The 16,916-nt window shown below is 39.3% G+C and overlaps 1 protein-coding gene across 1 annotated transcript in view; it reads left to right on the top strand.

The window, feature by feature from the left end:
• The first annotated feature begins 2,738 nt into the window (after window positions 1-2,738).
• LOC138055826 (fibrillin-1-like) overlaps window positions 2,739-16,916 on the top strand; it is a 14,228-nt gene continuing 50 nt past the window's right edge. Inside the window, exons 1-10 of the mRNA XM_068901695.1 lie at window positions 2,739-2,924; window positions 3,305-3,419; window positions 4,260-4,382; window positions 5,075-5,197; window positions 5,483-5,605; window positions 5,887-6,009; window positions 9,977-10,314; window positions 11,774-11,915; window positions 13,761-13,883; window positions 15,249-16,916. The exon at window positions 15,249-16,916 is cut by the window's right edge and continues 50 nt beyond it. Coding sequence (XP_068757796.1) covers window positions 2,739-2,924; window positions 3,305-3,419; window positions 4,260-4,382; window positions 5,075-5,197; window positions 5,483-5,605; window positions 5,887-6,009; window positions 9,977-10,314; window positions 11,774-11,915; window positions 13,761-13,883; window positions 15,249-16,303 — 2,451 coding nt within the window. The 3' untranslated portion in view covers window positions 16,304-16,916. The remainder of the gene's footprint in view (window positions 2,925-3,304; window positions 3,420-4,259; window positions 4,383-5,074; window positions 5,198-5,482; window positions 5,606-5,886; window positions 6,010-9,976; window positions 10,315-11,773; window positions 11,916-13,760; window positions 13,884-15,248) is intronic.

The following is a 16,916-nucleotide window of genomic DNA, read 5'->3' as shown; positions in this document are numbered from 1 at the left end:
ACGACGTGAAATCACCAAATATTAATTTGAGGTATAGACGACAAACGCGAGTGTACAAATGTGAACCTATCGTTCACTATTTTTACTCTGAAACCGTTCGTGCCCAATTTAATTTAGGATCTTTTGACAACATTTTATGGAGTGAACGAGATGGACTAATTCACGAAAGACTTACGATATTGCAAAGTTATATTTTGAAGGGGCGTTTTCGTCGACGTCGTAGATCTTAAAGACCATATTATTCCCCAGAGCGGCCCTCGGTGCTCGGCCAGTAAGAGGTTAATATTTTTTTCCATAAACTACCAATTGCACTCGCCCTAATTTTTTGTTCATCTTTGGAAACGCTCATTTATTCCAAATTGCACTCGAAATTTTACGATTTTCCATACGAAAACAACGGCTCTCCAGGCCCCGCTCGTGCGTTTTACATTTTCATATACCTCTTTGCTGTTCTCGTTCTGGACAACAACGGGAAATGACCAATTTGAGGTTAATAGGCAATTTTCACGATGGCGTCATTTGACTACAACTACCACAATTCAGTTTGTTTTTCTTTTCATATTTAAATTTTGTATTCCCAGTGGGGTAAAAATAACAATAGCTCTAATTAGCATGAGACAAGCGAAACCTGAAGGATTCTGGTACTTGTAGTCATATGGCGTCATCATGGAAATGTCCCATTGGATGACTCAAGCACCTGACGATGTTGTGTTACAAGTTGTGACGTCATTTTGATTGTCATGTTACCACGTGACGCCAATTTAAATAGGGGTGTATCTGCCAAAGAGTATTTTCTTTTTTTCTTTTCAAATGAAAAATTTTTAGGAGCGGATTTTACTATAAACCGAAGTTAACGTTAAAAAACAACAACTACGTTTCGATCGTTCAACGGTATTCAAGTTTGAATTATAACATTTTAACATGTTCTTATATATATCTTGCCCATGTGCCTGCGTGTATTCAGTATCCAGCATCTATAGTAGTTTCGAGTTCACCTGGAGTTTTCAAGTGCAGTTATCAAATAGTTTTCAAACGGTGTCTAAGTATAGAGCGAGTTTCATCGAATGTCGTTAAACCAAAACCAAAGTAATTACTTTGGCCAATCAAAAAGAACGGAGACATCCAGTAAAACCAATCAAACATCGAAGTAATTACACGTAACCGACACAAGGCGCTGGAAAATGTGCACGCGCGAGCCACAACTGGTTGTTGTTTTCACTTCTGATTGGTTTGAAAAAGTGGCGCGAGAACTTTGAACCAATCACTGAGTGAAGTATATGCAAAACCATGCAATTCGCTAATTACTTTCGACACTCCATTGAAAACCGCTCTAGTAAGACAAGATATTAAAGAGTTAGATATTGAAGTATTCTTGGAGAGTCAGTCTACACATAGGATAACCGTTGGCAGAACAACGATACATTGCCAAATTTTGTCTCAGAACATCCACACCATTCATAACAATTCTAATCCTGGAATCATTATACACACTTTCCATGCCGAACGACATGCAGTAATCGCAAAATTATTACAAATAGAGCGATTTTCAATTGAGTGTCAAAAGTAATTAGCGAATTACTTTGCTTTTGCATTACTTCACTCAGTGATTGGTTCAAAGTTCTCGCTCCACTTTTTTCAACCATTTAGAAGTGAAACCAAAACCAATCGTGGCTCGCGCGTGCACATTTTCCCGCGCTTTGTGTCGGCTACTTGTAATTACTTCGAGTTTTGATTGGTTTACTGGATTGTCTCCGTCCTTTTTGATTGGCCAAAGTAATTACTTTGGTTTTGGTTTTACGACAATCATTTAAAAACTGCTCTAACGGGAAATAATATTTTAAGACAACGTTCTCGAAACCCGTCGTCATCATCCTTGCGCGTAGGCTCCGTAACATATCAGTGAGGCGGTTGGCACTTTTTTCTTTTCAAACGGAATAACACAATTTTTCGTGTTTAGAGTGCCTAAAAACTTCTTCAGTTCCAGGGAAGGATTTTGCCCGATTCAACACCGTGAACTCTGTGTGAAATGCAATTGTTAGGAAGGCTAATATTTCGTTTACAGGGCCTAATCATAACAGCGGGGATGAGCAATATTTGGTTTGTGGTTATGACGTCATCGTACGACCGCCTGTCCTTCCGTCCGTGCTTACGTTCTACTTTTCATGTAAGCCAATTTGCGAAGTGTCGCATTGCTGGAATCCGCGTGTTGCACGGCCAGCGTACTTCACTTGACATTGCGTTTTAGTAAAAAAGCAAAAAAAAAAAAAAAACCCTAGTATTTATTTAATATGTCGTACAACGAGGAAAGAAGAGAAAAAGAGAAAAAAAAACAGTAAGCAGGCGACGAGTAATCGATGCTTAACATGAAAGAGAGCGACTGAGAGCACGGGAAAACACGCGAAATATCAGTAACACAACGAGGGAGAGAGGGGGAGGGAGAGGAGAGGGAGGGAGGGAGGGGGGTGGAGGGGGGAGAAAGAGAGGGGGAAGAGGAAAATCGTTGAGTTGCAGCTTAATTGATGTAGCCCATGTTGAAAGTCATTGAGTTATTGCATCACTTTTTGTGATCTTCGGCTGTTAGTGATGTCCGCAAATTTCCTATTAGTAATTGGTTTGTGTAAAATTGCAATATTTGCACTTAGTGTCAGTGACTTGTGCTATTGTTCGTAGATTGTTCCCCTCGAACTATCCACCTTCTTCCTCTACAAACGGGCCAATACTTTCAAGGACACGTGTTTATGAATTTCACTGTGGGAAAATACGGATGTGAACATTGGTGTCTCTTGGAAAACAAGTGTGTGTCTGTCAACATTGGTAGCGGAAAATCTCCAAGCAGCGTTATCTGTGAACTGAGTGATTCGGACCACTGTCAGCACCCGAAAGATCTCAAGCCAAGACAGGGTTGGACATACAGAGGCGCAAAGGTATCTCATGTTAAATTGAAACGATTGGGCCAGATTTCACCCCTTCTCAGCATAACTGAAGTGGTGTGGGTATTGCTTTGCTTTTGTAGTCAGGCTAAATCTCAGTATTATCTCAGCTTTTACTTCCCGCAGAAAGTGATTCGTTTATGGGATGTGAAACTAATTACACTCACCAATAGTGCAGCAAAACGTGGAAATGACATGGCTAATCCTATAAAACGATTTTTCGGTATCTTAATCTACTACGGTGTTGGGAAGCGATTGAGGGAAGGCAAACCAAAAAGTAAGACAATAAATATCTCCGCAACTGAAAAATTCGAGCCAAGGAACTTCGTGCTCTAAACTGAATTCGATATATTATGATTATCTTACCTCATCAGAATCCTTGCTGTTACAATCCATGCCCCAAGAATGGAAAGTGTCTTTTGGGATACACTGAGAAGAACTATGCCTGTGAGTGTCCACCGGGATTTACAGGAGAAAAGTGCGAAAACGGTAAGGACAGGCAAATGTCATCACCTTTTTTGGCTGCTTTACTGAGAACGTACAACGTTTAAGTGTGGCAGCTATTAAGTTAAAGAAGGAAAGAGAAGATTCTGCGAAAGCAGAAATGATTTTAAAAATGGACTTTCATGTTCAAGTGCAAAAGCAGTTGTGTTCCTCGCTTTTAGCCGTATTGGAAATTCAATAGCCTGAGTTCGTTTCGATCTTCGCTTTTTTGGCCAAAGGTTGGTCAGAAGTATCAGTCCGATATAAAATAGGATGGTATTTCTTTCGTTTTTATAGCCACATTGAAATTCAAAGTCATTGAGGCGCCTTTCAAACAGTCATCATAGTTGATGATGGTGAACAAAGATCAAAGTGAATTGCTGGATGACTTTTATCAAACTTTGAAACTTTGAGTACCTGTATCCTTTTCTCATTAAGATATCGATGAATGCAACACCGGGAGCCATGATTGCAATGAAAATGCAACTTGTACAAATACGGCTGGAAACTTCAACTGCACATGCAAGCCAGGCTTTACTGGAGATGGACGGTCATGTACAGGTACAATAGCTAAGTGTTACTTTTATAATTCGTATTGCCAGAAAATATCACTGGTTCATTTTGAGCTGCGAATTTTCTAGCATACTATTTGTCAGAAGCATAAACTCTCATATAAAATATGAGAAAATTTTTTTGTAGTTGGCCACATTCGTAAGTCAAGGCCTTGTTCAAACAGTCATGCTTTTTCAGTGACGATGGTGAACAAAGATCAACTGCTGGATGATTTTTATCAAAAGGATTTAAAAATCGTTAATTGAGTATCTGTATCCCTTTCTTGGTATTCAGATGTCGATGAATGCAGCACCGGTATCCATGATTGCAACGAGAATGCAACTTGTACAAATACAGCTGGAAACTTTAACTGCACATGCAAGCCAGGCTTTACTGGAGATGGACGGTCATGTTCAGGTACAATAGCTAAGTGTTACCTTTATTCGTATTGCCAGGAAATATCACTAGTTCAATTTGAGCTGCCAATTTTTTAACGTACTATTCGTCAGAAGCATAAGCTCTCACATAAGATGTGATGATAGTTTTTTTTGAAGTTGGCCACATTCGTAAGTCAAGGCCTTGTTCAAACAGTCATGCTTGTTCAGTGACGATGGTGAACAAAGATCAACTGCTGGATGATTTTTATCAAAAAGATTTAAAAATCGTTAATTGAGTACCTGTATCCCTTTCTTGGTATTCAGATGTCGATGAATGCAGAACCGGGAGCCATGATTGCAATGAAAATGCAACTTGTACAAATACGGCTGGAAACTTCAACTGCTCATGCAAGCCAGGCTTTACTGGAGATGGACGGTCATGTTCAGGTACAATAGCTAAGTGTTACCTTTATTCGTATTGCCAGGAAATATCACTAGTTCATTTTGAGCTGCCAATTTTTTAACGTACTATTGGTCAGAAGCATAAACTCTCACATAAGATGTGATGATAGTTTTTTTTTGTAGTTGGCCACATTCGTAAGTCAAGGCCTTGTTCAAACAGTAATGCTTGTTCAGTGACGATGGTGAACAAAGATCAACTGCTGGATGATTTTTATCAAAAGGATTTAAAAATCGTTAATTGAGTATCTGTATCCCTTTCTTGGTATTCAGATGTCGATGAATGCAGCACCGGTATCCATGATTGCAACGAGAATGCAACTTGTACAAATACAGCTGGAAACTTCAACTGCACATGCAAGCCAGGCTTTACTGGAGATGGACGGTCATGTTCAGGTACAATAGCTAAGTGTTACCTTTATTCGTATTGCCAGGAAATATCACTAGTTCATTTTGAGCTGCCAATTTTTTAACGTACTATTGGTCAGAAGCATAAACTCTCACATAAGATGTGATGATAGTTTTTTTTTGTAGTTGGCCACATTCGTAAGTCAAGGCCTTGTTCAAACAGTAATGCTTGTTCAGTGACGATGGTGAACAAAGATCAACTGCTGGATGATTTTTATCAAAAGGATTTAAAAATCGTTAATTGAGTACCTGTATCCCTTTCTTGGTATTCAGATGTCGATGAATGCAGAACCGGGAGCCATGATTGCAATGAAAATGCAACTTGTACAAATACGGCTGGAAACTTCAACTGCACATGCAAGCCAGGCTTTACTGGAGATGGACGGTCATGTACAGGTACAATAGCTAAGTGTTACCTTTATTCGTATTGCCAGGAAATATCACTAGTTCAATTTGAGCTGCGAATTTTTTAACGTACTATTGGTCAGAAGCATAAACTCTCATATAAGATGTGATGATAGTTTTTTTTGTGGTTGGCCACATTCGTAAGTCAAGGCCTTGTTCAAACAGTCATGCTTGTTCAGTGATGATGGTGAACGAATCAACTGCTGGATGATTTTTATCAAAAGGCTTTAAAAATCGTTAATTGAGTACCTGTATCCTTTCTTGGTATTCAGATGTCGATGAATGCAGCACCGGTATCCATGATTGCAATGAAAATGCATCTTGTGCAAATACGGCTGGAACCTTCAACTGCACATGCAAGACAGGCTTTATTGGTGATGGACTTTCATGTTCAGGTACAATAGCAGTAGTGTTCCTTTTATTCGTATTGGAAATATCACTAGTTCGTTTAGAGCTGAGCCATTATTTTTTGTCAGAAACAAAAGGGGTGGACTGTAGTAGGACAATTCATAGCATTCAAATTAAAGCATCGTGTACTGTGACAAGTTTTCCAGAGACCGATACAACACGGGCTTGTCGTAGACCACTCTTGTCGCCGCGTCTGATTTAAGCTTTGTTAACCCCTCCCACAAGCTAGTGTGAGGTATGGGTGTATCCATGAGATGAGGTCACAGCCTGCTTCTTAATGCAAGAATAAATGTTCTTCAAAAAAGGAATGCAAACCAGTTTCTTATGTCAATCAAGGTTTATATAATAAGCTCAATAATGCACGCATTGGTTTCCCACCTTATGATCTATTAGAGGACAAACGCAAAGCTGACGTCATGATCAAAACTTTAATTCTTTATTTTATAAAACAAATATTTAACAAATCGAAAGGGGTTCAGTGTTGTCTGTACTTTTATCGACAACGATATTCGTCATCACGGTGGTCAAAATGTTGTGGACTCACGAGGTGCAGCCAACGCCGAACCGCTTTCGATTTGTTTTTTACCACAATATTCAATGCCAAAGAAAGTGTTTATTTTAGAGGGAGACCAAACTCATGATACAAAGAAAGAGCAAGCGTTGTCTATAACTTTCTCGCAATACGATTGGTTTATTTCCCAAAATGAGGGTTCCTGATTGGCTATTACTTTGCGTGACAAATTGACGCGAGCTTGACGCGGCAGGGTTGTCCAGACTCTTATCGACAACGGCCAATTAGCCAATCAGATTGCGAGATTACAAGCAATTGTGGTAAAAATTATATTTTTTGCCGAGCGTATGTTTAGTGATAAATCACAGATGGCGTCAAAATGTGGTAAGAACATCAGTGACACACTCGGCTGCACTTTTTTGTCCTTATCACATTTTGACGTCGTCTGTGATCTATTACTGAACAGACGCACGGCAACATGGAATCTATTTGTTAAATAGACCCATTCCTCTCATGAGCTCGGCCTCTGGACAATCAACTGCCAACGGCGCAGTTTGCTAATGGTAAGTTCCCACTGAGTCCCTGGTGGCTGACGTCCTCTGTAGGGGCAAACTGACAAAATCGTAATTTCGATATAAAGTGCAAAACTAGCTGTTAGCGCCCACCGTAAAAGGACTTGAACTACTCAGGAACCACTAGGAATCAACTATTAGGAAAATGGCAATTCAGGAAACTTAATGCAACTTGTGCGGCCTGTTTGGAGCAAAATCACAAGGAGTTAAAGTGCTACTTATGTTCAAAAAATTACTTCCTTTTTTTTCAAATTTTAAAAGTGTGTTTGCTTAACACCTGACTGGCCCAATTTTGAGCTTTCAATTTTCTGACGTTCAAAACTAACTGATTGGACCTCAGAGGGTTGGATCTAGGGGAAGGTGACGTCATTTACTCACAACCTTAAAATTTTAACGTGTAAATGCAGCGTCTTGTTTATGCAAAACACGAGTTCAAAAGTCTGAAAGCCCAAAACTCCAGTGCTGCATATTAATTTTGCGGCGTACACGCGCATTGCATTCTTAAACGGAAGTAGCCAAAACGCGGGGCCGGGGTGTCTTTTTTTCCAAAATTTGTGTCATTTTGTCGTCATTCTCGAGTGACTGTCATTTATGGGGGCAATAAGTCAAAAAAATTGAGGAACCTACGGAAGCTATGAAAGCTCTTAAGGGGCATTTTATGTCTTTCCGAAAATCGAAGTTTGTTGTTCGAAATTAAGAGAATTTCCGAAATTGCTAAAATTGGAGATTATGGAATACACGCTAACTGCCAGACAGAGTCCCATCGTAATATTCACTTCGAAAAAAAAAAAAAACAACAGAATCACAGTTCCACGATGATCGTCACGCAGTCATGCAGCGTTCTTTTTGCTTGTTTGTTCGTGTTGTTGTCAATGTTGTTGTCTGATTTACCACAAACGGTTTGTAGTAAAGTCAGTCGCATAGGAACTTGCTAGCCAATTCTATTCGGACTTCAAGAGATCGAATCCAATTTTACGAGAAAAAGAACAACCACACTTAGAACAATTTTGCGAAAACAAGCAACTGAGAACGTTTGCGTGACGACCATAGTGGAATTATGGCTATGTTCTGTTTCGTTTTACTGGTATTGCGGAGAAGTTTCTTACGAAGTAAACATTAAAATGTGGTTTTAAAATGTGGAGCTCGGCGAGTCTTCAGTGTTTCTAGGTGATTCGTACCTGCGTACGAGCCAAGGATCCTGTAGATTTTCAGATTTTTATTCGTACTAGCTGCTCGATCTATATGTCGTTGAACTAGTCGACTGAAAGGAAAATATTACAGAAGTAGATTAATGTTTTGGAATGCCGGCGATAGGCTAAAAGAAGAATGCAACTGATTTCTTGAATTTATTACAATTTGTGTCTTCTAATCTACACGATCTTATGGTTTGATTTCTTCTATTGATTGTCTTTAACGTTCTTGATCGGAGGAAAGTGAAAAAGTAATTTGCGCGTTTGCAGTTTCGATTTGTATATTTCTGAATTTCTAATTAGTTGTCACCTTTCAACTCATGCAAACTGCTGTGGTAAATAAAATTGCAAATATAGTTCCATACATTAAAACAATTAGGCTACATAACTTAACGCGCGAAGCGCGAATCACTTAGTTTAACGTATTAAATTTCAGTCGGAAATTCTTTTCGTAAAGCAAACTTATATTTTTTGACTAATTTCCAAAATAGATAAAGGAAAGATGCCGAACATTAAAAAATAACAGTATGGGAGAATAACTACAAAAATTGAAACGAAAAAATTTTGAAAAAAAATGACACCCCGACCCCGACCCCGACCCCGACCCCGACCCCGACCCCGACCCCGACCCCGACCCCGACCCCGACCCCGGCCCCGGCCCCGGCCCTGCGTTTGGGCTACTACCACTTTTTTGTAAGTGTCACTAAACCATTGTTCAACGCTTCCCTAAACAATGCCGAATTTCTCTGTCAAGCTCGGCTGATTCCGCGATTGTGGCAGCATTAAGTTCTATTCGGCTCTTTTTGGATTTACGACTTGTTGCTTCCGAATACATTCCAAAGGATTTACCACCACTACAACACTTTCGAGTCGGTGTAAGTGGAACGATGCATTTTTTCTAGAAGTTCGGGACTGTAAATCCCGTAGGAAATACAACTACAATGTCTTCTTTCAGACAAACCATGCTTCGGATGCATTCTCCCTGCTCATCCTTTAAAGATTTTTGAAAAAAATCTGAAGTCGAGGCAACAGCAGCTGTAAACAAATCCAAACATCATTCCTGTTCAAATCCTTCTCGACGACCATAATATGATCAGATGTTAACTGATTTTACTTAAGTATGATTTGCATTTCTGTAACCAATCGGAGCGAGGCTCCAAGAGCTCTATTGTTTCTCGGCCAATCAGACAAAAAGGCCAATTTTTCGACTTTTTCACATGCGATCCGTACAGGAAATGTATCATGCCCTGCTTCCCCAAAATGATAAGTAGGAAGGGAGGTCATGATCGCGGGTTATAGCTTCACTTGATTTCATAACCGGAGTCAGGGTCAATATATGGTCCATTTCATATATATCATTTCGTTCAATGAAAAAAAATTCTAACATAATAGATTCCTCGAGTGATCACTCGTCTCTCAGTACATCCACAAGGGCATTATTACTACCCCCCTCGTATTCTTCGTCCTTTGTCTGTACATTCGTTTGCTTCCAGAATAAAGTTTAAATGGTGGCTTCCCAAGCCATTGTTTTTAGGAGGAGGTGAAATGCGACTCCACTAAAAACGACTGCATGGGGGGCTAGGTTTATGGGTCATCAACATAAATGACTTTCATGTAAAATCTCGTGGCTTTCCTGTAAATCTGAGCTAAAATCATGCATGTTGTTTGTTTTCCTTTCTAGAGTGTGATTTTAATCTCGGCATGGAAAGTGGTCTAATCTCAGACTTGCAAATTGGAGCCTCTTCACGATGGGATAGCAACAATGGCCCCAGTCAAGGAAGACTGAACTATAAAGAAACCACAAGCAAGGCAGGAGCTTGGGTAACTCGCAATAATGTCAGTCAATGGCTGCAGATTTATCTGGGTAACGCCATAATAACCCGTGTCGCAACGCAAGGAAGAAATTACAACCCCAGTAGGCCTCATGGAGTCCACACTCAGTGGGTGACCAAGTACAAGCTGCAGTACAGTAACGATAATGTGACTTTCCAATACTACAAGGAGCAAGGAGTAGTGAAGGTTAAAACAAATATTTCATATATGTTGCTTTGAACTATTCAGTTAGCCCTGGAAAGTAAAATGAGACTTTAGGAACGCAGACTGAGCAGATATGAACTAGTCCCCCAACAGGAAACATATTCGTAGGAGGTAGCCGTGTACATTTAGTCAGTCTACATCCGTGATTTCACAAGGCAATAATTGTTACCCAGCAAAGTACATTGAGTTTCGTCTTCGCAGACTCACGAAAGGAGCAGGGGTGGCGCAATCATGGTGAGAGCACTCGCCTCAGACCATTGTGGCCCCGGTTCGTTCCAGAAACTCGGCGTCATATGTTGGTTTGAGATTGTTCGTTCTCTACTCTGCTCCGAGAGATTTTTCTCCAGGTACTCCGGTTTTGAGTTAATTTCATTAGTGTCCCCAATTAATGCTTTAGTACTAAATCCATTGACATTATTATTGTTATTGTTCATGAGAACGAGTAATTGAATGTAAGTTTCGCACAACTTATTAATCGATGGTTAATAAATTCCTGATTACGAATTGAAATGTGGGTGGGGACAAAAAAACCAGCTAAAAACGAAAAAAATAAGGCCTTAAACAATAGCTCCTGCGTATAGTCGACCCCTTTCAGTTAATTCTCAGATTGGAGGACAAAACAATAAGATTTTTTTGCATCTGAAAGGATTCTTTCTGTCAGGGGACAGAACAACCATTGTTTTGTCCTCCAGATTTGGGAATTACTGAAATTGGTCTATAAATAGTAACACTGGCACGAAAACGACGCCGTTTTCAGACTAGCTATTAACAAGTGTAGTTGTGGCAAACTATCCCTTATTTCCCCAAAATTACAAATAGCCATGTTGTAAAACGTTTTTTGTTTAGTTTCTGAGCCATCCGAAGAGTGTTAATAATTTAGTTGCCATGAAAACATCAAGTTACGTTAGAGAAAAAATGTCACAGTGAATCGTTGGGACTTTGTTTCAATGTTTCAAAAATAAAATTATAATAGTTAAAGCCTTGTGCAGCCAGCTGGACCCCTCCACCAGCAGTCTTAATAGGGAAGGAGCTCTTCACACTGAGATTCATTTTTTAAAGTATCTTAATGAAGTTTAAGGTTAGGGTTTCTTTGTTCGCTTATCTCATCATATAATTTTTGTCGTTATTATATACTCTTGATCATTATCATGATCAATTTTGTCATTCTTATCTTTATTATTATTATTATTATTATTAGTATTATTATTATTATTATTATCATTATCATCATGGCTTTTTCTTTGATTAGTATTTTTCAGGTTCTCAATTCCGTTATTCTTGCCATGAATCATTATAGGATAAAACGAAACCAGTGACTATTAAATCTGGCTAGGGAATCATGATTGATATCTGAATAACAGCATAGCTAGTATAGCAGCTGACGAGATGACGACGGTGCAAATGTGTAACAGTTTCTCGCTTTGTTTTGTTTTTTACCCAGGAGTTCACTGGAAACTCAGACCGCGACACTGTCGTTGAGAATGTTCTCAACTCGCCAATTAAGATGAAGTTCATCCGTTTCCAACCAACAGCTTGGCATGGTCACATATCAATGAGGGTGGAACTCTATGGATGCCGGGAAGGTAGCCATTTTGTTCTTTTCTCTCACCTCGTTATTTAGATTCCTCCCTGTTCTTGTTCATTACTGTCGTTATAAATCACAATTATTCTAGGAGCCGGGCTGGATAAGAAATGATAAAAACAAACATAATGACATGATCATAATGTCATTTTATCTCAAGGCTTGTCCTAGCTGATTAAATGCCATATTAAGTATTAAGGCTAAATGTAGTTCACAAATTTCTAGTTTCTAAAGAAACCGTGGTGCTGCGTCGGTGGGAGAGTGAAACAGGAAAATTTGGTTTTATCAAACGTGTTGATAAAGGTCGAATAGAGGTTTTGCACGGCAGCCATGTTGCATGGCAGGAACAATGAAAATGTTTTGCATCAGAAAGAACATTTGTTCCCATAGGAAAAAGAATCTTTTGTTCCTGCAATGCAACATGGCTACCGTGCAAAACCTCTGTTACCACCGTGAACGATTTGGAAAGCTGACGTTTCGAGCGTTAACGTTAGCCCCTTCGTCAGAGCGAATTGAGGAATTGTGGGTGTTGTTGGTTTTCATGCGGGTGTGGAGGAGCTTTGCCATTGGTGGAAATATATTAACACGAATTTGTGAATAAATTAATGGAATGAGAGGCGTTCATTGATTCCGTGAGGATAGGGTGTGCCTAGTTGAAAGATGAATTTTTGTTCCAAATTCTTGCGGCTTTGTTTGTTCGCGTGGTCTAAGGATAGGCCGCAAATTGTCATGTTGTGGTGGGAGTGATTAGGACTGTGTCGTTTTTTCCACATCACGTAGGTATTCGCAAAAGCGGTCCGCCAATCTTCTCCCTCTTTCGCCTATGTAGGTCTTCTTACACAGTGTGCACGTTATGCAATAGATGACATGAATGGAGATGCATGTAAAGTGGTCAGTGATTTTAACGGATCGATTCGGTCCTGAGATGTTAACCATGTTAGAAATAAAAGGACAAGTTTTGCATCGTGTGCGTGTACATTTGAAAGTTCCGGTTGGTTGTCAGATTTAATTGCGCTCCTAACTAGAAAGTTACCCATGTTTTTGTTGCGTTTGAATGAAATAAGTGGTGGTAGAGGAAATATGTTTACTTTCAGGATCATTGCGGAGAATCTTGAAGTTTTTGAGAATGACATTTTTGACTGCAAGGTTTGTGGATGATACGTGAGGGTGAATGGAATTCTGTTGGGTTTCTTCGTTCTGTGACGTTTGGAGTGCGGTTTCGCGATCGATTTCTTGGACACGATGTTTTCCAAAATACAAACTGGCACATTTCCTCGCACTTGCTGTTAAAATTGGACTCGTCACTACAGAGGGGTCTTAGTCTAAGAAATTGAGACAATGGGATGGCGTTTTTACGTGTTGTGGATGATAGGACGAATGCAACAAGTAGTTATGGGAATCTGTTGGTTTGTAGTGTACGCTTGTAGATAAAATGATGCCTTTGACTGAAAGTTTTTATTTCTAACATGGTTAGGATCTCAGGACCGAATCGATCCGTTAAAATCACTGACCACTTTACGTACATCTCCGCAAAAGTCATCTATTGCATAACCTGCACACTATGTAAGAATACCAACACAGGCGAAACGGGTATTGCCAGAAAATATCACTAGTTCATTTTGAGCTGCCAATTTTTTAGCATACTATTTGTCAGAAGCATAAACTGTCATATAAAATATGAGAAAATTTTTTTTTGTAGTTGGCCACATTCGTAAGTTAAGGCCTTTTTCAAACAGTCATGCTTGTTCAGTGACGATGGTGAACAAAGATCAACTGCTGGATGATTTTTATCAAAAAGATTTAAAAATCGTTAATTGAGTACCTGTATCCCTTTCTTGGTATTCAGATGTCGATGAATGCAGCACCGGGAGCCATGATTGCAATGAAAGTGCAACTTGTACAAATACGGCTGGAAACTTCAACTGCACATGCAAGCCAGGCTTTACTGGAGATGGACGGTCATGTTCAGGTACAATAGCTAAGTGTTACCATGATTCGTATTGCCAGGAAATATCACTAGTTCATTTTGAGCTGCGAACGTACTATTCGTCAGAAGCATAAACTCTCATATAAGATGTGATGATAGTTTTTTTTGTGGTTGGCCACATTCGTAAGTCAAGGCCTTCATTTGGATTTCAAGGTCCGCCATATTACTCACGTTCAAAACTGACTGATTGGACCTCAGACGGTTGGATCTAGGGAAAAGTGACGTCATTTACTCACAACGTTAAAATTTTAACGTGTAAATGCAGCTTCTTGTGTATGCAAAACACGAGTTCAAAAGTCTAAAAACCCAAAACTCCAGTCCTGCATATTAACTTTGCGGCGTCAGTACACACGCATTGCATTCTTAAACTGGTGAGCCTTTGACGTCATTTTCTCCTCGATCCAGCTCTCTCAAGAACTTAAGTTAGGAATAGCTGACCATTAAATAAGAAATTTTTGAGTAAAAAAAAAAAAAAACAGGGGTCTTTTTGAAATAAAGGCTTAGAACTTTGGTTGGTTAGTGTTTAGCTAACATAGTTCTGAAATCCGAAATCCGTCATTTTCTTCTCGATCCAGCTCTCTCGAGATTTTAAAGTTAGTAATGGGGGACCATTAAGTAAGAAAATTCCAGTTAAAATAAACAGGTCTTTTTGAAATCCAGGCTTAAACTTGGGTCAATTAGTGGTTAGTTAACATAATTTTGAAATCCAAAGGAAAAAAAAGAATTGACCTTTTGGCCATGGCAGCACTTTAACGCAAAATATATGTCAACGGCAAATCCTAATCTTTCAGGTCAGGACTGCTTTAAAGCGAAAAACTCTTACATTTTAAAGCAAGCTAACAACGTTCATCGTACGTGACACTGACGCCATTTACTGGTCAGTAAATGAAACCAAAAAAATCACATCTGGGGTTCTTCCCGAAACGAATGGAACACTTTCGAAATCGTGCTAAAGCTAAAAATAAAAACTTTTAAAGATAGTTTATTTCTAAGAGCAAACTTAGCTTGTGGGAAAAAACTTTTTCATCTTATCCCGGCTATTTAATATTGTATGGGTAATGCCCCAGCGATACAGCCACATTCTTTTATTCATCAAGGTTGAAGCAGCAAATTGATTCACTTAAACAAATTATCAAGACCTTCACTGATGCCATTAACAGATTAATAAGTAACACGTGGATAAAGCCCGAGTATCTTCCTGAAATCGTACCTATAGTGAAAAGTAACCACGATTTTTGAAAAAAAAGTTTCTTCGCGCAAATTGAACATGGGGAATATCATCCTGTTTATTTGATATTGTGCGGAGTTTTAAAATAATGAGACATTTCTTTTATTTATTAATTGAAGATTATACCAGCAAATTGAATTACTTCACAAAATATCAAGACCTGCCAACACAGTCAGCCTGGGATGTTGAAGTGTTCACTATTGATGGAAGTTTGTTTATGGCCTTCGCTAAGTATCGTGAGCGTTCCGAAGGTAATTTTAATTACGAGGTGGGTTCTTGCATCTACAAACTAAACGAGTCGGCTGGAAAGTTTACGCTTCACCAGACCATAAACACCACTGGAGCATACGACATCGAATACTTTATGATCGCTGATAAAAATTACATTGCTATCGCCAATCATGAGGATGGAAGTATTTACAATCTAAATTCTTCTGTTTTCCAGTGGAATGGACACAGTTTCGAGCTTTGGCAGAACATTTCAACATCCGGAGCAACCAGTTTTAACTTCTTTAAAATACATTCGGAACTGTTCCTTGCAGTCACGAATTATTACGATGGAAGTTCTAAAAGTATAAACTCATCTATCTACAAGTGGAAGGACAATACGTTTGAGGAGTTACAGGAAATAAGAACACATGGAGCGTGGGCAAGTACAGTGTTAACAATACACAACGAAACATTTATTGTTTTTGCAAACGATTACAATTCGGATTCTTCCCATTCTTCAGACGTGATGAAATGGTCGGGGAAGAAATTTGTCGACCCGAAATTCCCTCAGATCTTTGGCCTTAGCGTCTTGGATCTCAAGTCCTTCACAATCAACGATACTGTATTCCTTGCATCGGCGGCAAGGACTGGAATTGTGATTTACAAGTGGGACGGTGAAAAGTTTGTTAATATGAATGAAACTATTTCAAAGCCACGGTACGTTTCGACCTTGCATACGTTTACGATGTGTGGTCAAACGTTCCTGTGCGCGGCCGAACTTTATCGTTTAGTTTTGTATGTGCACTCGGAATCTGAGTTTATGTCGAGGTATCAAGAGCTTCCACAGTACTACATGCCATCAGGTGTCAAGTCATTCGAGTATAAAGGTCACACTTACCTAGCAGTAGCAAACCAATTCGGGGGCAACAGCATCGTGTATAAGTCAGGTCTCAAGTGGTTCTAAGATAAACTGAATGGAATGCAGGTGCGTCGAGCACTGGCATATGCTATCTAAAGAGGACATCAAGACAGTCGAGTATTTCTTGTAAAAGGTCTTTAACCGACTGCTAATTTCTTTCCGTTACTGAAATCTTAAACGTTACTTTCCGTTGGTTTAAAACTTAAAAAACAATTCTTCCCCGTTGTAGAGTAAAGATTCATCCGACCAGCACAGGGGATCAGTCCGACGCAAAATAGACATCTGCGGATGTGAACAAGACGCATCTCATAAATATAAAGGGGCTATGTTACGGAAAATGATGTAATTTCATGGCACCCAAAACTGCCCGAAAAGTAGAAACATTACAATAACCACTTAAATCTGTTGAACAACCGTGATAAAAGAAATACAGCAAAAGGAAAAAGACTGAAGCATGGATGGACACAAATGGACAAGATTGAAACGGATTGCATTTGGTTAATCTTGAAAAAAGTCGGCCCGACGTTTTTCAAGTTTATGGCAAATCGAATGGATAAGGGTCTTTTTTGCTCAGAATCATCTTGTTTGTGATTTAACGATAATATTATCAGTAAAACGATTCCGCATGCATTACCATTTTCGAGTTTTAAACTCGTGA

This window comes from Montipora capricornis, chromosome 7 (assembly GCF_036669925.1).
Source record: "Montipora capricornis isolate CH-2021 chromosome 7, ASM3666992v2, whole genome shotgun sequence".
NCBI lineage: Eukaryota > Metazoa > Cnidaria > Anthozoa > Scleractinia > Acroporidae > Montipora > Montipora capricornis.
This window is presented reverse-complemented; position numbering and strand designations above follow the sequence as displayed.